At 36.8% G+C, this 22,343-nt stretch overlaps 1 protein-coding gene across 3 annotated transcripts in view; it reads left to right on the plus strand.

The window, feature by feature from the left end:
• The first annotated feature begins 431 nt into the window (after positions 1-431).
• LOC109410520 (retinal homeobox protein Rx) overlaps positions 432-22,343 on the plus strand; it is a 225,271-nt gene continuing 203,359 nt past the window's right edge. For 2 of the 3 annotated variants that reach the window (XM_029869694.2, XM_029869696.2), the window contains exons 1-2: positions 432-1,527; positions 1,615-1,728. In XM_029869694.2, coding sequence (XP_029725554.1) covers positions 1,314-1,527; positions 1,615-1,728 — 328 coding nt within the window. In that variant the 5' untranslated portion in view covers positions 432-1,313. The remainder of the gene's footprint in view (positions 1,528-1,614; positions 1,729-22,343) is intronic. The other variant, XM_029869695.2, reaches the window with a different exon arrangement.

Genomic DNA, 22,343 nt, shown 5'->3' on the forward strand with positions numbered 1-22,343 from the left:
TTGCTTTAGTTCAAACCATACATCACACTTCAATCAAGCTTTTATCTATTACTCCCGTTCGACAGTTGCTAATACTTTTAATTCTTCAAACCAACACCATCCAACCACATCTTTCAGCCATGTTTCGAATTAAATCCTCGCTCTCGAAAAACATTTACTCACATTGCCATTGCATGCCATGGTATGCAACAGCAGCATCACCCAAAGCAATTACCAACATCAACCATATGCCATGCTATGCTGCCTACCAACATTGTTATGCTGCTCTATCCGTACTCACACACTAATATTTACACCAAGTTGAGCGCTCGGTGAGTGCCCTAAATCACGGCACTCGCGCGAACGAAGTTGGTGTTGGTGTTCTACCCCCTGCTGGCCTTCCGCACCGACCGGTTTCCGGAGCTCATACAGACGCTACCAACCATACCAAACAAGCTGCGTGAGAGAGCGAGCGAGAGCTCGCTACTCGTCGTACCGCCCCATCACCGCCCTGGGCTCACGTACCACACGTACAGCGGCACGGCACGGCCACCGAGAGTTGGAAGCGTGCCTAGGCCAAAGCATACCCAAGGATACGGCTGGCTAGATGTTGATTTACCTTTCGTGCGTCAAGTTGTGTCTGGTTCCGTCGTTCGCTTGTTCGTTCGTTCGTTAGTTCGTAGAAGCTCTATGGAGGCAAGCTTTCGGCAGTAGGTGCGTTCGTTCGTTTTTTTCGGCGGTTGGTTTGTGCAACAACGTGACTAGCGACTGTTTCGGAAGCCGCGCAGTGTGTCTACCTATGGAATGCAACTGCAATACTGTTACTGGGAATGAATAGTGGATTTTTGAGTTTTAGAAACATAGCGCTGAGTTTTGAAATACGCGCGCGAGTGATTTGAATTGTCGAGGAAAAGACGGCTGAATTGGAATTTTTTGATTGCGGCTTTGGCGGAAAATCGCGTGAGCCGTTTGTTGTGTTCAGATTGCGTGACTGGTGGGAAATTCCTGGATTAGGGATCGAAGAGAACCTGGGAAAACTGTGAAGCGGGAAAGTAACCGGAAGAGAGTTTAACAAGTGTGCAACGAACTACATATCGCGGTGAATAATTTGTTTGTTTGTGAGTGAAGCTAATTGAGTGACTTCCGGAATTTCCAAGTTAGTTTGAAGGCCTTACCTGGGAGATCAGTGCACAGAAGTCCTTGATGGATCTTAATGAACGACATACATTGATGTCAAGTGTGAATCTAGTAGTGCAATAGTGAAAAGAAGTTTGAGTTCCACCCATCGAAACAAATCGTGAAGTGTTGTGATCAACACTCTGTCCAACTGTACGATGGACGTCAAATCTTTGTCGGACGTTCAGAAGCAAATCTTCCAGAACTTGGTCGAGAAGTTGATCGCGCGGAACAAATTTCCCCCGAACGAGGCGGAAGATGTGCAGAAGCTGCTAGAGAACATGCGTGATGCGAAGAATTTCCACAAAATCATGGAAAAGTTGAAAGAGTGCGGTCAGCTGGATCTGGATATCGAGGAAAACTTTCGGGAAGGTACGAGTTCAACCCAACGTCATTTCGGGGGAACTTCACCTGGACCATTCTCACCCCACTGTCTTCTGTTCTGTCGTTCCTTTGCAGAGAACGGATTTTTCCTCAAAGATACGGCGAAAAAGTTTGGACCCGGCGGTCAAACGCTCACCCCGCGGCACACCATCGACGCAATACTAGGTTTGAATAATTGTGAAAATGGAGGTAGGATACTACTAATGGTGTGATTTTACCGATGGGGGTCTGTCACACTCGCCTAGTGGTGACCCCTGAGGTTTGGGCTTGAGTACTAACTGTTTGGTTTTGGTGCTTGTTTGAAAACTGCTTGCCCACGTTCTTTTTTGCGGTTTTGGTTAGGGTTGTGAGAACTTGAAGTCATTGAAAGAGTCCTCGTGTTACTAGAAAAAGGTACCAATAATGCATAATGTCAACTGTCTTCTTATTACAATCTGTATTGATGTATGTACTTCGGAGATTGTTTATGCCTATAAGTGAATATTCTACTTTTTGTACATCCGACGGATGTTGAGAAACAATCAGTGTTTTTAAATTGAACAAAGTAAATGGTTATAATTGAAAATCGACGGTTCATTTTGCTCCCACATATAGTGGCAAACGTCTATAGACATAAATAATGTCTAAATTTTGGCGTTTTGTAATCAAAGTTTGTCAGCTAGTCAGAATAGCAGCATGAAACGAGCTCACCAGTTATTCGCAATCCCTAAAAAAATCATTTAACTACAATCTAGAATACTTCATATCTAGATCTTATCTTTTGAGGTGTTCAGTTCAATTCAGTGGAAAATCCACAAAGTCCTTCTCATGCTTTCCTATGATATTTTTGTGTCTCCAGGACCTTGTTGGATACCTAAACATGCATGAACGGATTTTCTTGGTAAAGCGTCATTGTCTCACTAGGAAAACACAAGATCTGCAACAATTTGCCTAAAGGGATACCAGGATGCATCAGACAAATTTCGAGAACCCTCTCGCTTTCGCTATGCGTATCAGATAGCAGTAGCCTCACAATCATATAATTTCACAGTGGCCCAGGGCCCAGATGTACGAGTAAAAATACATTCAGTGCCTTCAAATGACTTCTGGAGACAAAAATGGTCGTTTCCAAACTTGTTCCTTATTATTATAAGTCCTTCTTTTAAATAAACATGAAAATTAGGGTGGTCCATATTTTCAAAGATATTGGAAACCAAACTTTTTTTTAGTTAAAATAACTATGTAGAGATGTAGAGATAAATTTCTGAATTAGCTTAGGCTAATTCAAGAAAATCTTTTTTCTGACTGTAACTTTTTCAGTTTCAATTTCTCAAGTCGTCCAAAATCACTTATAAAGCATTTGAAAACGTCATTTCGTGCGCGAAGGAGGTGGTTATTTCTTATGATTCAAATGTTATAGGCGATTTTCTCCAAAAACCGTAGTCTATTCAAATGCTGATATTAGGGGTTTGAGTTAACTTAAAAATATCTTTTGCTAGCATTCAAAAGAAGAAAAATTGTTATAAAACATATCAAAACATTAGAAAACTGCAAAGTGATCCGAAGAAGAAGAAAAAAAGTGATCCGACGCTACCGGCTTTGCAATTTAGACATAAAATTGATGTTTTTGAGCATATCTAAGGCGATATTTTAACATCAGTAGTTTAAAAAAAATAACTGATTCTGACGGAGTTTCGGAAAATATTTCTGGCACTCTACTTGTTCACGATGCATTTTTTTTTGTAAATCACTGATGGTGCTTTCTAATATTTTTTTGAGGATTTTTGAGGCGTGTCTTCGGCAAAACTGTTTGGCTGGTTAAGAACTTACGGATGATGTGCCGTATACTTCATAAATTCACCACTAGGTGCCGATAGAGAACAAACATATTTTATATTTCATATATCTCAGGATCCTGATCACATAGAAAGATGGTGTCTTCGGCAATATTGTTTGGTTGATCAACACCTCTCAGTTGATTAGTCAATTGGTTAAAGATTCTGTCACTAGGCATGAGCATGCAAAATTCAACTAATATTCAGAAAATACAAGCTGTAACTTTTTATAAAATGCACCACAACTTCTCAAATTTAAACTGCTAGTTGCTTAACTAGTTAGCTATTAATGGTACATATTTGATTGGATAACTGTACATAAAGTTAAAGCGCTTCTAGTAAAATGGTTCATATTAGAATGTTGTTCGTTTGAGTGCTATTTCTCAGGATTAAATGCACCCAATGAAATTAAATTATGGACATTTATGACTATTATATTGATCTTTGTGAAGCATTTGACTCGACTTAAATATGTACAGAGGAAAAAAATAATGCATGTTGAATAATTTCTGCGTAATTTTTATCATTAGAATGGTTTTGCAAATGTGTAACTAGCGCCTCCTAGTAGCAGAATTTCGAAATAAACGGTCCATCAACCGTAAGTCCTTGGCCTGCCAAACAACTTTGCTGAAGAAACCAACTTTCTAAGTGATAGGAGTCCTGAAGTATATGAAATGCAAGAACTGTTTTCTGTCTAGCACCCCTTAGTGGTGGAATTTTGCATCTTATGTATGTCCCATCATGTTTAGGCTCTTGACCATCCAAACAAGTTTGCAGAGAACACCAACTCTCCAAATAATCAGGTTTCTGAGATATGTGGTATGGAAATTGGTCAGTGTTAAGTCTATTTGTCTCTGATATCACAGAAATCCCAGACAAAAAGACATTACGCTGAACTTATTTACATAGCATATATCTTAAAATTCTGAAAACTCGGAGAGAACACACTTATTATTCCGGAAGTCGTAATACCAAATATGTATTGCATAGTTTTAAGCATAGTAGATGGTCGCCATCTTGGACTCCAAAATTGCGTCAGGCATCGACATTTTTTTTATCTGTATTAACGAGATTTTTAGTCCTAGGCTAGTTCATCTCGGGACCCACGCTTTACTTCCCTTCCGTAGGAAGAACTCACTTTTTATTAGTTTGTCGGGAGTGGGATTCGATCCCAGGTTGATTGATTGATTTATCTTTATTATAGAGACTTTCAGCCCTTGGCTGGTTCGTCTCTCTAATCCCAGGTCCTCGGCGTGATAGTCACGTATTCCTACCATCACACCAGGTCCGCTTCACAGACATCGACTTTAAGTTTTTAGGCTAGGTATCTAATTTGAAAAAAAAAATGATATGGTGCAAACTTGGTATAAAAATCTACGAAAAATAACCATTTCCCCAAGGAAATCAGCTTACTGAAAAATCATACATACACGAAAACATCAGAACATTAACCATCTTGTTTTAAAAAAAAAAATATGTCGAAAATAATTTTCAGTGCTGTAAATTTGCACAAATATAAACTGCGTTAATTCAAAAATCCGCGAAAAAAAACCTCGTAAATGAAAACAGCGTAAAAAAAGCTTGACTTGAGCGTACAACATTACATATAAGAAATTGTTTAATGTTAAAATCAGTGATATTTAATAAAAAAAATGTGTCTAATTTGTTTACGTCGGGTGTAATTTATGGATTTTTTTTTCTATACATATATACAAATATTGACCAATTCATTTAAGATCATTATCAAACTACTGCTGAAAGGATGTATTCAGAAAGATAAAAAGTTTGAATATCTGTTTAAGTTTTGGAGAGGAGCAAAAAATGTGTTCCGAAAAGGGGCTGTCACAATCGGGTCACTTATGTATATAACTCCCCAAAACTCTTGTACTATAGAATGATTGAGGAAAAATTTAAATATGTATATTGTTACGATTCAATACAAAAGAAACAATGACATCTGAACAAAAACATCAATTTTTCAATGATTTTGAAAACAATGTAAAAAGCGTGAATATTTACACTTAAAACCCTTTTGAGATATAAAGAACAGCAGGGAAACAAGACACGAATGCCACATAAGTGGTAAAGTGTCTTTAATAAATATTAATAATAATGTAATAGTAGGGACAAAAATCTTAGAGGAGGTAGTACCAATGGTGGTGGTATGTAGTGGCAATTTTGCACTATTTCGGCCTAAAAGCTCGCAAATTTAATTTTCAATACATGCGTGTTAATTGATAACATTAATTCAATTTTGTGTTAAGGAATTGTCAAAAAACCTATTTCAAACAATTATTTTTCCTAAATGTTTTGCTCCTTTGTACCTATAGTGGGGGTAGTGTTCCTATAGTGGAGGATCCAATAGGAATTCAATAGGATGCGCCACTATAGGAACCAATGTTGAATTTTACCACTATAATAGGAACCGCGTACCTATAGTTGGTGCAAGTGATTTACATTTTTCCAAGCAAATTTAAATGAAAAACAAGTGATTAACGTTTTCAGACTTTTTATTTTCTGGTATTATCCTTTCTATTCAATTATTTCATTACAAGGAGCTACTAATAGCACCACTATTGGTATGTTTACCCTACTTAAAATTATTCGAAAATATAAAAGATTTGATTGCCCAGAAAAGAAATAGTACTTGAATGATCAATCTATATCCCGTATAAGGGTAGGATTGGATATTTATTAGAGGATTTGTTTGTTTTGGCAATAATACAGATATATTTAGATTTCCGCACCATCTGACGATCACAATTGCTGCAAAGCTTTCATAATAATGGTTATTAAATGAAATATTAATTTCTTCAAATGAAGACAAAATAAAAAATGAAAAATTGACGTAAAAAATTTAAACAAATGAAATAAATTCCAGTTTTTCTAGTCTAGTCTACACATACACAGCCATTCATTGAAAGAATCCTGGAAAATGATAGAATCGACTAATTCTACCATTTTTCTTGTCATTATTAATGTTTGCAGTACATCGGGAATGCATTACAAACATTAAAGCGGCCAGGCCTACTGTGCAGCGTTGTGGTTTAACAATTAAGCTTTTGAGTGGGGACATCTCGTACCAACCGCTCAGCTTTTTAGAATGCAAAATACGTGAAAATCGATGGGGGTGACGATGCTAAGAAGGTTAATGCCACCCCTTGGTCCTTCGCTTCCTGGGATGGAACACAGGTATTTGGTCCGTGTCCTGGCCCTAATGCCTAGGCTTAAGCGCCTTTACTCGCTCACAAATGAAATAAATTCCAGTTTTTGGATAAAAACAAATATTGTCTATTGGAAAATAATGAAGTGAAAATTAGCCTTTCCATAGCTGGGTTGTTGTATTTTGCTCAAAACGTTAAAAAAACTCGTTTGTACACAGCATGGTGGCCGTGAAAATATTATATGAAAAAATAAAAATAAATAACGTCCATCAGTTTATTTTGTTGCCGTTATTTTATTTCTACTTATGGAACGAATTTCAATTTGATTCAGTTGCTCCTTCTCTTTTAAATAAAACAATCTAAGATCTCATTTATTCACGTATTGTATTATGAATAAACCCCCTGAAAATGCAAGTGGGACTTTCTTCTTCTATGAAAGTACAACCATTGGGCTATGTCTACATACAACAGTTTACGTTGTTTCTGTGTTGTGAGCTTTTTCGTTTTATTTAACAAGTTACAAAGGTCTTAACTTGCATATTATTCAAATTATTTTTTTTCTAATTTTTGACTAGATTAATTGTGTATATAAAATGCATTAAAGTAGCAATTCGGAATAATTGGCTGATACACGTTAATAAAAAAAAATAAAAAACAGAAAAGTCTTCCACAGATGTTTGGGGATCTTAAAAGAACTTTAAACAAAATTCACTGAGGGTAATATTCATTGCGCATCTATGTTAGACAAGCCGGGCACAAAGGGCTGGGGGGGGGATGGTAGTTGGTTAGGTGTTAACCACTCCTTAATGGACGTTTCATACACTAGGCGCCCCTCCGCCTTTTGCCGAAATTAGGAAAACCCCTCCCTTGGCGCCACCTCTGTGCACGGGCCTTGATTTTTTTTTGGGGTTATCCAATATTACTTATTGCACTGTGGGTAAAAACATCAAAAATTTGTACATAATAAAAAAACACGCTGTGAAAGAAATTTAATCCATTTCAGATAAAGATGTATAATATGACAATTGAACAAATTCGGCTCGGAAAAAGTTTTCGAAGCTTTTCAACATTTTTTTCTTTTTTCAAAAATCACCTTCTTTAAACAGACATATGTTTTGTCCAGCATTTCTCCATCTTTACTCATGGTGCAATAAGCTGCACTATATGTCCGCTAAAGCATATAAAAAAAATAAAATAAAATATCTTTTTGAAATAATTGATTTCTAGGTTTTATTTTTCGAAGAAATTAAAAAAATAAAACATTTTTTTACAGTGTCGAAAACAGCTGATCAATCGAACCAACAGTTTTTGAGATATATTTTTTTAAATTATTAGTCAATTTTACTTAGTCCCTTCTCAAAAGTAATCTCTCTCTTCTTGGCGTAACATCCTCACTGGGACAAAGCCTGCTTCTCAGCTAAGTGTTCTATGAGCACTTCCACAGTTATTAACTGAGAGCTTCCTCTGCCAATGACCATTTTGCATCTGTATATCGTGTGGCAGGCACGAAGATACTCTATGCCTAAGGAAGTCAAGGAAATTTCCTTTACGAAAAGATCCTGGACCGACCGGGAATCGAACCTGTCACCCTCAGCATGGTCATGCTGAATACCCGTGCGTTTACCGCCTCGGCTATATGGGCCCCTAAAAGTAATGCTAGATCCAAAATGATAAACTGCGTCATAAATTGTTCGTTTTTATCGTAAAAAGTACTGATGCATTTTTTTTACAATCTTCTAAACAGCGAATAACTCAGGAAATTTATGAAGTAAGATTCCAAAATCAGCACGAAAAGTTTTAGTCGTTCATAGAAGCTAATGAGTTTCGTTTAATTTCGTAAACTTATGTTATTAGTCGTATTTTAAAAATAACTCGGCATAATTTAAAAGTAAAATGTTCCTGGCATACCTTATCCAACTTTACCCAACCGAGAAATTTTCAATATTTTTGATATGGTTAACGATTGATAAAAAAAAACTAAAGTGAAATACAGGATAATGCGTACAAAGCTGGTATTTTCGAGTGTTTATTCAATTTTACAAAAAAAAATAAGGGGATTCACTTAACAGTGTAAACTGATTAAACTGATTAAACATCGCGATCACCAAGGCAATCTTTGATTATTTCATTCGCAAAATCATGAAACATTTCAAATAAGCAGAAAATCATGGCTTACGCAGCAATTTAATCTGTTTAGTGAGTACCCCTAATAAAATTCCACTAACTGTAACCATTTGTAAAATATTCCATATATCTATTATTGGGACTGTTAGTTGATTAACCCTTATGTAGCCGACAGGGTACCCGGGTACCCAGCACATATTTGAAAGCACTGTGTAGAAAAAAACAAATCATTTGTCGGACACATAAGGTTAAATGGTGCAAATTTGAACCAGATTGGTTTATTTGAAATCGTAAAGCAACGAATTATGAGAACACATGTGATGCAAACAACATCTCAAAGTAAACGTTTCGCTCCAGTCATGTATGAAATCCTAAGTTTGCCTTTGTCTTTCAATTATGTACCGCTTTTATATCGAATCATGACATCGTATCACTCAGGTACTCAAGCTCCCATTGGCCATAACAATCCTCTACGTACCCCGCTTCTAGTTCTGAACCGGTTTTGATATCTCAGTCTCCATTCTATATTCTCTCTCTTCACGGCACTGCCATCGCTGTCGAAGGTGCCAGCCATGCTTAATTATTAGATTAAAACAGAGGAACGTTCCTCTGCTCTAAGGATGACGTAGAACTATCTTCGAAGCTGAAGCATAAAAACTAAAAATCTTGTTCTGATCATAAGAATCGGCCTTCAGATGATCTCATGCTCACAATTAAATTAGTTTTCCATTTGGCAGCAATGATGACAATTGGTTCCAATACCTACTCAGGAGCAAGAGTCTCCGACGACAACGCGTTGTTGGTTGGGACAAAAAGGGAGAAGCCATCATTGAAGCTTGCCGTTCTGCTACATAATGGTAGGACTCCAGTCGGTGAGCGAAGACCCGTCTAATTGCGACTCTGTATCTTCTCTTAATTTATCTAATTTCGAGTCTGTTTTCATTTGGGAAAACAATGATTGGACAGATTCTTCTAGCGGGCCGCTGCCGTTGCAACTTGCAAGACTTTGGACTTAAGTGATATTTAATACGATGATGCTTTGTTGCGAAGATGGTATGTTGCAACGGCACTTGAAAACTGTAGTGTCATTTGGTAGGTTCCTTTCGCTGCGAGGTCTTTGATGTTAGTTCGCTCCGCATTGTGTTTGTTTTTCCTCCGGTTTGTTTAGGCTCAAGTGATTGATTTATAATGTTTTGACATGAATGTTGATGATTAGTTTTTGAAGTTCAGCGTTTTGGGTACTACATAACATCAACTCATTAGTTTTGCAGAAGAGAGGCTCTCTTTGGTTTCCCTCTCTTTCGTTAATATCTCAGCTGTTCATTTGAATTATGATTGTCTCCTAGCATAGGACGATGGTCAAATCAATCGTCTTTTGATTTGTACCGCAAAAGTAGTTGAAAAGTTTACCATTACATTGCAATAATTGAAAAAGAAATTGAATAAAGAGAGCCTCTCAAATGCAGATAGGACCTATTGAAATGTTCGGCCTGGGATGATTAGTTTCATACCTACCACTTAATACTATTCGTTAACCTAACAATCGTTTTTGTTCGAAACGGATTGGTGTTTTGTGACTTTGGATTTTTTTATGGATATATTGGATAAAACAACTCAGTGAGAATTTTCTTTCGAACTACTCTAAATGTAGTTTCACGTGTTTCCTTTAAGTTCTCTATGAATTCATCGCTACACCCTGCCGAGAAATCCTTTGGAAAATTTCAGCGAGTTTCCAATCATTGTTAGGGGTTTTCAGCAATCCACTTCTTATAGGAATTTCTTTGAAATACTACTAGTTGTTTGAGAAGTATCTCTAAAAGTTTCTTTAAAAACCCTGTCAGTTTTTCGCAAAATTTAAGGTTTTCCTCGGAGAGTTTAAGCAGTAAAACTGAAAACTCCTTCCGGAATTTCAGAAGTCCTTCGGGAAATTATGTCAACAGTTCCTCGGATGTATAAGTAAAGAGTCTTTCAGGAATTTTTTTGTGGAGTTTCTCGGTAAACACGTTAAAACTTTTATGAACATTTTCAAGGTGTTCGAGTGAAATTGTTGCATGACTTGCTAAAACATTGTGTTAAAAGTTTTCCGGCAACTTCATGCTACAATTTATCAGGAAAACCGACGATACCTTATAAGGGGAACAAACGAACGGCACCAACGTGACTTGATCAGTGTGAATGAGCCAACTCTATAGGCTTCTAATGGATGATCACGTTCTCTCTGTTGTATCCTCCTGCCGATCGCTACTGAGTGGTTGCTATAATGATTAATTAAGTGTTCATACGGGGGAGCTACTTTACACCCTCAAATCCACACTATGTAGTGGTTATTCATCCATACTATTTTCTATTACCCCTCCCCCGTGCAACACCTTCCGACTGGGTCAAATAGAATGGACCCAACCGTTTAGGAATCCCTTTCACGCTCATCCAAGAATCATTCTCATAAAAACGAAGCATTAATAAATCAATCAAGCAAAATTGATTAATTTATTTTTAAGCAGACCTGTTGTTCAAGACTCTTAGCCACCTTCCTCTGCCGCCACCACCACCATCGAACCACATCAAAAGATCGACAGCTGGACAGGTGAATGTGAGCTCTGTTAAACCGCGCGCAACGGAACTCTCTGGCCGACTCCTCGAACAAACGAACAAATGACGGACGCGTGAAGAAAAAACGCGTTGTGATCCGCGTTGGAAGATTTTCATTAGCAGTCAATAAAAACATTTTCCCTCGCGTCCGACTCCGTCCGGCACCTCACTCAACCGCCACGTCGCGTCGGATTCGTGGAAGTTCGATTCGCCGAGCTCGCATCGCGTCACCAGGATTAAGAAGCTCACACTATGCGGGGATCCGCAGCTCTTAATGGAGTTAATCTGGTGAAAAGGAATTCAAATTTAATTATGCTAGTCACGTCACAGCGCGAATGGGGAAACAGGAACGGAACACCACCGGGGGAATTGATTGACTCTGACTGAGAGCTTCTCGGACTATTGTTGGTTCGTTACGTTACCTACAACAAGCTTGATTCTGATTGGCGTACTCCGGCGGAGGTTGATTCCTTTACAGCCAGCGGGATACAGCCTCCTCGATGGAGAGCAAAACAATCTGGAAAAGTATGATACTATCGGCTCTCGGATCGAAGCAATGGCATAATCTCCCATCAGCTCTGTGAAAGCATTTAGACATCGGATTGAATGGAATCTGCCAATTGCAAACGACAAACAGCTGCTGCTAGAATACTCTTGAAGAGTAACTCATGCGCTTCCAGATACGACGATGCTGAAGCACTGATGGTGATGATAATATCCCTTTCGTGACGGAGCGCAAAAAAATTGAAATCTCCATACAAATAGCTCAACTTTGGCTCTCCAGAACTCTTAGATTTCCCAACAAAACAACAATTATTTTACCTCATTTGAAAGAACAACTCTTTATCTTTCGATTTCTTGCTTTGACTACCTAGACAAATCGGAATTAAAAATTATGCGACAGACAAAACTTTTTCATGTTTTACGGTTTTTGCCCACTTTTTGTTTACCTTGTTGTGATAAATCTCACAGGCAACGTAAACAAAAGTTTGTTTACACACAAACGAGCATAAGTAATGGCTCAATTATTGAAACAGTTTACATCACATAAAACAAAGTCTAAACAGATGAAAAAAATATGCAAAAATGCTGCCGCTCAACAGCACAATTGTGCTGGTTCGTCACGAAAGGGATATGATGGCACTTTGGCACCAATTAGACTGTTCCATTGCATCAGATATCACACCCCTTGTTTGAACTATTTTATACGGATACATTAGTTGGGATGTTGCTTTTTTGCTTCTTCTCCTTTATGGCTATAAGTTGCCTCTGGAACTTGGCCTGCTTCTCTTCAACTTAGTATTTATTGAGCACTTTCACAATTAGGGTAATTCGTCAATCGTTGATAAGTTGATACTGCAATTCTTGTTTTCAATTATTTTTCGACTATAATTCCAAAGTAGAAGAAGAATATCCAGTGATTGTCTAGATCCAGTCATTTGTTATGTTTCCCATTAAATTTTATGAAATTCATTTTTATAAGAGAAGTTAAAACATTTTGTAACAGAAGTTTGGAACCCAAATGCTGAACACTTCCTTAAGCTATAGCTCATCGGTTTTCGCTAATTGTCGAACGGTTAACACTGGTAGTTGAAATTATAATGTGTCAGTTACAAATATGTCAGATTTTCATTATAAGGTTTCCTGTTATGTTCAGAAGGGTTTCGGAGATAATTTACGGGGTTCCAGAGAGTTTCCGATGGGAATTTCAGGTATATATCAGAGGCGTATCAATGCTTTTTAGAGAATTTCAGGAAGATTCCGAAAATATTTTCATTGGATTGAGAGGACGTCCCTGAAATTTCCTAGAACGCCTCTAGAAGTCCCTGAGACCCTACTGCCGTTCTACGCATAATTGTTCCATGGAGGTCAGTGCTTGAATCTGAGTGAATATGGAAAATACCACCAGTTGTCATCGTCAGCAATCACGCGATAAAAGCAAAGATAAACCGAACCAACTGTGACTACTGTTTCTCATTGGTCGGTTGGCTTGTGAAGCATTCATGTGACCATTCATGCTCACTTGCTGCGGCGAGTTTGAAGATACGGAAATGATTAGTGGATTTATTTATTGTTCATAACTTGTAAAAACAATTATTTTGTTGGTATGGGAATGTTGTATGTACAAAGGAACACATTGTGCTTCGTTTGAGGAAAAACACTTCTTTTTTCAAGCACTGATGTAGATAGGGATTTCTATACAGCATGGGACAATTATGCGTAAAAATGCAGTCTAGAACATCCATGGAACACCCCTGAAACCACCTGAAACACCCTGTTATGCTTCTGAATTCTCCTGCAATCCACAGAAACGCCTCAGCAAATCCCCGGAAACTTTTTGAAACTCTCAATGGAACACCTCTGAAACTCTTCTGAAAGCGATTGAAACCCTTTGGAACATCCTTGATACTTCTGAAACTCTTTGAGTTCCCCTGGAACACTATTAAAACGCCCTAAAATCCCCGGAACACCCCTGATTTGCACTGAAATACCCTGGAACCAATGTTGCAAAAAATCATCTTATTAATTTGAACAAAAACCAACAAATTTTTTCTGACATTTTAACTTCTTTTCATGTTTGTGCGTGGCTTCGTGGTCGTGCAGCTAGTGTCACCAAGCATCTAGTCGCATCGTGCTGAGGAGCGCGGATTCGATTCCAGCCGCAGCTGTCAGGAAATGTTTTCGTCTGTGCCACTGGGTGTTGCATGCTAGTCCGTTGTCTAGTGTCGTGCTTCCTTCAAAAAGCGAATAGCTCACTGGAAGCATTAAACGTGTCCGTGTCTTTAAATCGTCCTTGACATGCAATGGGTACTGGGCGTAATGTGGGATTTTCTTCATATTACTTCTAACGAAAATACTTAACCTTGGTAAACTATCACTTTAAAATCGATTGTACAATTTTTAGTCATTAATCATAACTCAAAAATAAAAGTGTTGTCAAAATAAATCAAACATATTGTACCAAACAGTGTCTTTTCTGAATCTTTTTGGTATTGTTGTTTCCCTAAAACTTTCAAATCTTGAATTTTCAGTGAAATATGAAATTGTTAGGAATATTTTATTATTTTTTGCTGACCTATACTATTAGGGGTGGTGGGGGTTAAGTGGACAACCTAAGCATTTTGGTCGTTTCCAGTGGAAATGCGGCAAAATCCATCTGCTTTTCCGAGGAACATGGAAGGTAATGATATACTCTAGAAATCTTGTAAGGGATTGCATTTAAAAAATATTGTTTTCTTTGATTATTTTTTTACCAAAACGTGCATCAAAATAGCGTGAAAAAAGTCGGTGGGGGTAAAATGGACAATCGATGGGGTAAAATGAACAAGCCGGTAAAAGTTATATAACATCATATTATTTCCATGTTTTTAGATACAAACTATCAAATTTCATACCATACCTTTATTTTGCTGTTTCAAACTTTTAATACAAACTTTGAAACACACTTTAATAATTATTGTAGAAATAGTGTAAAAACAAGCACTGTTTTAGATGAAAATTATATTTTGTTGATATAAAATATTTTTTTATAACTTTTTACTTCAACTATCTCACTATATGTATGACGGCTGATGATTCTGGAGCTGGCAAAAAAAAATATATGAAATTTTGGTGAAATTTGAACCGATTGTCCATTTTACCCCCAACCTTTGATTATGTTAAAATTATTTCCATAACCTATTTTTACAAAACTTAATTTTTTTCGGTCAAATATATTCTTCTACTTGGACTTTATTGGCTTAGGGTATAAAACTTGTAATAATTTCAAAATAACTTACGAGAAAGTCTTGCCAATAATAACCACATTTTACAACATTTCCGATTTTATACGTGAATTTAAAGTTTTTGTCATTTTGAAGAGGTTTATTTGATTTTAATGTTCAAGATCAGCAAAAGTATAATAATTCATGCTTACACAGATCGAAAAAAGAGTGTAAATTTCTGTGACATATAATGCACATGATTGGAGCGTGGGATATCACAGAAGTTTACATGACATATCATGTAAAAATCATAAAATGTCATGTAAACTTCCATTATATGTCATGTAATTCAGCATGACTCTGAGTGTTTACATTACATATAACACAAATTTACACGATATATCATGTAAACCATCATAAAATTAGGTTTACATGACCAAAATGAAGTTTACATGACGTGTAAATCTCATTATTTTTAGCTGTGTAGGCATAAGTTTCAATCGTTAAAACATTAAAAAAAAACTTTAAAAGCCATGAAACCGTACCCTGTCCACTTTACCCCACCTGTCCACTTTACCCCCGCCACCCCTAAGCTAAAAAAGGGAACACATCCATCAAATGAAAGCTGAAATTTTTGACAACCAAAGAAAGTTATTTTTCTTCTTTCCCTCCAAGTCTTATTTTGATTCAAATATCAAATACATTTGGAACGAACGAATAATGTATTAAAAATCTCAAAAAACATAGATTTTCCTCGAAGATTGAAAAAAAAAAATAAAAACTTTCTTTTTCAATGTAACCATTTTGATATTGCTCAATTTCCGTAGGAATGATCGTTGCTGAAAATAATTAGATCTATATTTTTTGTTTCGCTATGAGGGTGGCAATTTTAAAAACAGGGTGGTCGAACCGTCATAACTTTTGCACCGATTGACTGATTTTCGATATTTTTTCCGAATGAAAAGATTATTTGTTCTAGTTTTACGAAAAAAATATAGCAAAACAAAATTAGTTTACTTTGATATGCAGAAATGACTCACTCAAAGTGCAAATTTACGATAATACCAATCCGTGTGGTCAATTATGATTTTCAAATAACTCAACGTACATATGTACAAATGGGGAAATTATTGGTTAAATTGAGAAAAAATCCACATATCAGGTGAGATTTGAACGCACGACCCTTATTCGCTAGACAAGTATTTTACCAACTAAGCAAAAATGGTCAAAATATCAGTTTTTTTATACTATACTATATACTATATACTATACTATATACTATATACTATACTTTTTATGTTTTTAACGAAAAGTCAACTATTTTTACATACCATATCAAAAAATTAGAAATGTTTTTCAAGTCGTCGAAGTTTTTTCTTGGATTCATCAAAGAGTTCCTAAGCTTTTCCTTTTTTTTTTTGAGAATAACTTCAGCAGTTCCATCTGATAACACAGCGAAATATTTTTTTGTCTCAAGAGCAAACTTATGTGTCTCTGACAGATTTTGAGCCGCTGAATCCGAATTCGGGTTCAGATTTGCTCCAACACGTCACAATTTTGAGCTATACATCAATTTATAATACGATTTTGGGCCTCTTTGACTGAAAGCCATTAAGCATGGTAGTATTTTTTTCGAGCAATCAAAAGGTAAATTGGTCAATTAACATCTATATAAAAGACTCATGTAAAATATTTCGTTTAACCAAATCAAATTTAATAGATTTAAGCATGTTATGTTAGTATGTAAATTTGTATGCAACTTTTAGAGGATGGCTTGTATGGGAAATATCGTACCTAACAAATATCGCCTAAAACTATCAAATTCAGTTTGGTTAAACGAAATATTTTGCATGAGTCGTTAATATAGATGTTAATTGACCAATTTACCTTTTGATTGCCCGGAAAAAAATATTTTCATGCTTAATGGCTGGCAGTTAAAAAGCCAAAAATCGCATATTATGCCCTATAAATTGAGGTATAGCTCAAAATTGTGACGAGCTGTACCAAATCTTAGCCCGGATTCGGATTCAGCGACCCAAAATCTGTCAGAGACACATAAGTTTGCTCTAGAGACAGACCATAAGCTAATTTTTGTTACGCTGCGTAATGCTTCAAAAGTTTCTTCTAGGATTTTTCAAGGAGTTCTCTCTGAGATTCCTCAAGGAGTTCCTTAAAATTTTTCTTAGATTCCTCCTGAAGCTTTTTCGAGGATTCTCTCAGGAGCTCCTTTACGAATACCTCCTTGAGTTCCTTCTGGGATTCATCCAAGAGTTTCCAAGTTTGACCAGAAATTGCATCCGGTTTTTTTTCCAAGAGTTCCTCAAAAATTCATCTTTCTGGGAATTTCAACCGTGAATTCTTCCGCTATTTCTCCAGAACTTCCGTCCGGAATTATTTTTTTCCTTCAATGATATCTTCAATGAAAATTAAAAAAAAAAAAAAGAATAAAATAAACGGAATTTTTAAAGTGATGGAGACGCATGGTCATTCCACGCACAAAATAAGCACAAAGCATAAAGTTTTTACAAAAATTCAGCTTAAAAACGATTTGAAGAGCTTTCCTATTTTTTATATGTAAAAACAGTTAAACTTCCGTTAAAAATATAATAAATATAGTCATTGTGGTCCCACATTGTGAAAATTACAGAAAAAAAACTGATACTTTGACCATGTTTGAATATTAACCTTCCAGGGCGCGCGCCATCAAGCAACCGAAACTGCACCGCGCTCGCGCTTTATACCAAAAGCGAGGTTTTTTGGTAGTGTTGTACTTTTTACAACAGCGCGCGCGCTGAAGGGTTAATGACTAATTTTGTGTTGCGATATTTTTTTTTCTTTAATCTTGAGCTAATAATCTTTTCATTCGTGAACAAGATTGAAAATCGTCAGTCGGTTTGAAAGTTATGACGGTTCGATAATAAAAAGAAGAGAAATGTAGTGGACCACCCTGTTTTAAAAATGGACACCGTTCAAAATGACGAAACAAAACAAATACAGGTCAAATTATTTCCGGTAACGATCATTCCTACCGAATTTAAAAATATCGGATTACTTTTATTTTTAAATCAATTTTTTTTTCATGAAAAAAATTGACAATATTGACCTGAACTTTGAAAGGAATAGTTTGTTCACAAGTCCTTTCTGAATATCTCAGTTATCTTTAAAGTTGTTTTTAGGTTACAAATAAAAAAAACCCAGATTAATCCACCTAGTGGTGATAGTGCCTTTCTCGTCAAACATGTACCCATGATCTTTTCTTGGTTGGGATACGACTGGGTTTATTTTGCTTCAGAATGTTGGCTTCAGCCTTTTGGGGGAATCGAAAACACTAGTTTATGATTTTTTCCGACGTTTCGATCTGTATGGGGCCTTTTCAAGGGTTCAATCGGTCAAGCTTTCCTAGTCATGATGGCTTTGCCTAACTTAAAAATGTCATACGAAAGTTTTGGTATTTATTGAGTCCGATTGGTTTGAAACCGTCGTGATGTGGACAATCTCCTACCTATCGGGCGGTTTAGAATTCGGTCCCTGTTTTTGGAATCTTCTACTATTGTTTGTTTAGCTAGATTCTGTGCTAGGGCCATCATTCCGAAGCATGATCTTTCCGTCGACGTTATGCGAACTGTTCCTGAATCCTGAGAATACCTTATTTAGAAAAGCAATAATTTTAATAAAATTGGGAAATTTATTAGTTGATCATATTCCGACGTTACGTTAAACGTATAGACTGGGCTGAAAAATATCAGAATTTTCAGTTGACTGCTTGAGCACCTTCACTATCACTGAAGACCGATCAACATCAAGACGATAATTACAAGCTAGGATATAACGTCTTTCACAATCACAGATGACTTTACGGCAGGCCTGCTCAACCTTTCGTGGCCGCGGGCCACAAGTGATACTCCACACCAGTCTACGGGCCAGACATTAAATTTCGACATCAAATTTCGAAAGCATGAATGCAACAGTGAAATTTTGTACATCCGATTACCCGTTCTCGCGGCAAAACACAACACTGACATCATATGGGTCATAAAATGTGAGCAAGAATTCTTGATTTTTTGCAAAAATACCCAGAATACTTTTTTTCTGAATTTTGCCGAACTGCAATTTGCTGAAATTCAGCAAACTTCCCTGATTCGTTCAGTAAACTCTGCTGTTCAGCAGCAACGTTTTTCTGAAATTCAGTAAATTTTGCTGAAATTCTGCTTCAAATTTGGCTGTACCTTTCAAGTTTAAAATTTTTAAATTTATGTATTTGAATTTTTTAATCTTTGAAATTTTTTAACAAAACACTCTACCTATTTCGAGTTTAATTTTAATATTAAATTTTATTTAAATATGAAATATCTTCAAATATTTCAATCCTTGGGCCAAGTTTCATTCATCGATTCCGCGGGCCGTATGTTGGACAGCCCTGCTTTACGGTCTTCGACATAGATTTTTCTTCACACTTTAGGCTATATTTTATTATCATAGGTTACAAAATTCATGTAAAATTTGACAAAAAATGCAAGCAAGTGAAATTACCCATACTAAATCCCATAAGAAAATTCCCAGTAGTTTTAGACGGAAAAGAGGATTGAAAAAACTTTCTCCGGGGATGATGCGATAATTTTCTCATATAACGTTGACCTATCCTACTGTATATTTTTACACCTCAGTGATTTGATGAGATTGCTTTAGTACAGATAAACAGACATATCATTTGTAACATATTGCTATTATATTCATCGTTACGAAAAAATAATCGCCGAATGCTAATCAGGTTGCGTTTCACTGCGGCTTGATGTTGGTTGTGAGTAGACGTCAAACGAGCAACAACGATTAATATTTGTTTCAACCGTTGAAAACAAGGACGATGGAGAGTGAGTAGAGTAAGACGTCTGTATGTATGTGGCCTTAGTTCAGTCAAGATTTTGTTTTCTTACACATATTTATCGCTTGCATTGACTTTGTTCATTTTTGAAGCTCCTGCGAAGCACCCTAGGAAGCACCCAATGCTGGTTTTGCATCACTATCGGTAGCCTCTAATGTGGTCTGAGCCTATTTTCTTACTAATCGTTCCTCATGGTTTAAAAAAAGACCGCGGTTCGATGTGTCGCATGCATAGGTTTGGTTCTTTTTGGCATTTGGCCACTTCCGGCTGGACACCCTAGATCGGTCCTGGAACACTATCGGTAGCCTTTATAAAGATCTTCGTTCTGGTCTGAGCCTATTTTCTGACTAATCGTTCATCACGTTATTTAAAAAGCCGCTGTTTAATGTGCCACAGGCATGGGTTTTGATATCTACTACATTTGACCACTTCCAGCGGGACACCCGGAACCGGTTCCGGAACTCTATCTGTTGATTCAAATATGATCTGAAACTATTCTCTTTTATTAACCTGATCGAGCTTGCGATTTGATGCGTCGCATGTAAGGGGTTGGTTAACTTTTATACTTGGCTATTTCCGGCGTGATATCTGGAACCGGTTCAGTAACACTACCGGTTCCGATATGGTCTGAGAATGTTTCCCTGCCCACTGTTCATCAGGCTATCGAAAAAGCCGCTGTTTGATGATGTATCGCATGCATGGGTTTGGTTCACTTTCATATTTAGCCACTTCCGGCGGAACATCCAGAACCGGTTCTGGCACACTACCGGTTCAGATATGGTCCGAGAATAATTTCCTGCCTACTGTTCATCAGGCTATCGAAAAAGCCGCTGTTTGATGATGTATCGCATGCATGGGTTTGGTTCACTTTCATATTTAGCCACTTCCGGCGGAACACCCAGAACCGGTTCCGGAATACTACCGGTTCAGATATGGTCTGAGACTATTTTCCTGTTTACCGTTCATCATGTTTTCGAAAGTGCCGTGGTCTGATGTGTCGCATAAATGGGTTTGTAACGTTTTCATATCTGACCCCTTCCTGGGGTACCGATCCGGAACACCTAAATGGCCATAACTCCGGAACGGCTGGACCGATCCGAACCATTTTCAATAGGAAACAATGGGACCAGATTCCGCATCGAATGAACCATTGGTCATTAAAATCGGTTGAGGTTTACTGCCAAAAAGTGATGTGAGTTTATTTTGTACACACACATACACATACACATACATACACACACACACATACATACACACACACAGACATCACCTCAATTCGTCGAGCTGAGTTGATTGGTATATGTGACTCGACCCTCCGGGCCTTCTATCAAAAAGTCATTTTTGGAGTGAACATATAGCTTTTCCAGTACACTTAGTGTACGAGAAAGGCAAAAACGGTAGGGAAATTATTGTTTCCATGACATAATATTCACGAAAAGGTAAAAATATTGTTTCCAAAACATAATATTCATAATCTGCATGCTATAAAGACTGGACTCGAAAAAAATGAGACACTCAAAATAATGTATGACTTTTGATTGCGTTCGCAAAAATATCTGATTTTTGATTGTTATGCGTAGTTAATGCCCTAAAAATTTCATCAAAATCGGTTCAGTATTGGCTCAAATATTGTCGATACAATAAAATGTGATTTTGGAAATTTTGGGCTTCCATTTTAAAAATTGTTTAGGCTATAACTTGGGTGTTAGCTCATCAAAACGTCTGAAAATTTGACTGTAAGTTCTTCAAGTAAGTCATAATAAGTGGTGAAAATTTCATTATAATCGGTTCAGTACTTTCTTTCATCAATTCAAACAAAAAAACGGGGTTTTCAAGTTTTGGGCACTTTTTAACATTTTAAAATAAGTGTGCATTATTTTGACTGTAGTAGTGGCAACACTGTCCCGATTTTTTTTAAACTTTAACAGTGTAAAATCGTTGTGTTAATCTGTTCTCAGTGAAAATTTCAGCCATTTTGATTAGAGCAGTTTGAATGTCACTACCGTCTACCCCCGTTGGTTTGACCTCATCTAATCTGAACACTTTTTAATTTGACCCCCTCTAATCTGCACATTGTTCATACTAAAAATGATTCAAACGTCATTCTGCTCATGGAACGGGGTGAAACGGAACGCAGAATCAAAACAAAACAGCGAAATGGGTTACCATCAGTGTGTTTTTCAATGCCCACAGGGTTACTAGAAGTTCAAATTAAAAAAATGAACCCGTTGGTTTGCATGAGGTGTCTTTCAAATCAACGGGGGTAGACGGTATACCAAAAACCACATCTGCTTATTGTGACATAGTGCTACATATATGGCTATAACTTTTTGAAGGTCAAATCAAATTGAATGTAATTTTGACACAATACATCTACATACATACTTTTTGTACAGAAAAATTTTCATTGAAATCGGTTCAGTATTTTTGGCTCTACAGTTTCAGGTTAATAATGTGATATTTTTTAAAGTGTTTGTTTGGCCCAAGATTCTCAAATGGTAAGTCTCTTGTGTTGGCTATATCTCCGCCA

Source organism: Aedes albopictus, chromosome 2 (assembly GCF_035046485.1).
Source record: "Aedes albopictus strain Foshan chromosome 2, AalbF5, whole genome shotgun sequence".
Taxonomy (NCBI): domain Eukaryota; kingdom Metazoa; phylum Arthropoda; class Insecta; order Diptera; family Culicidae; genus Aedes; species Aedes albopictus.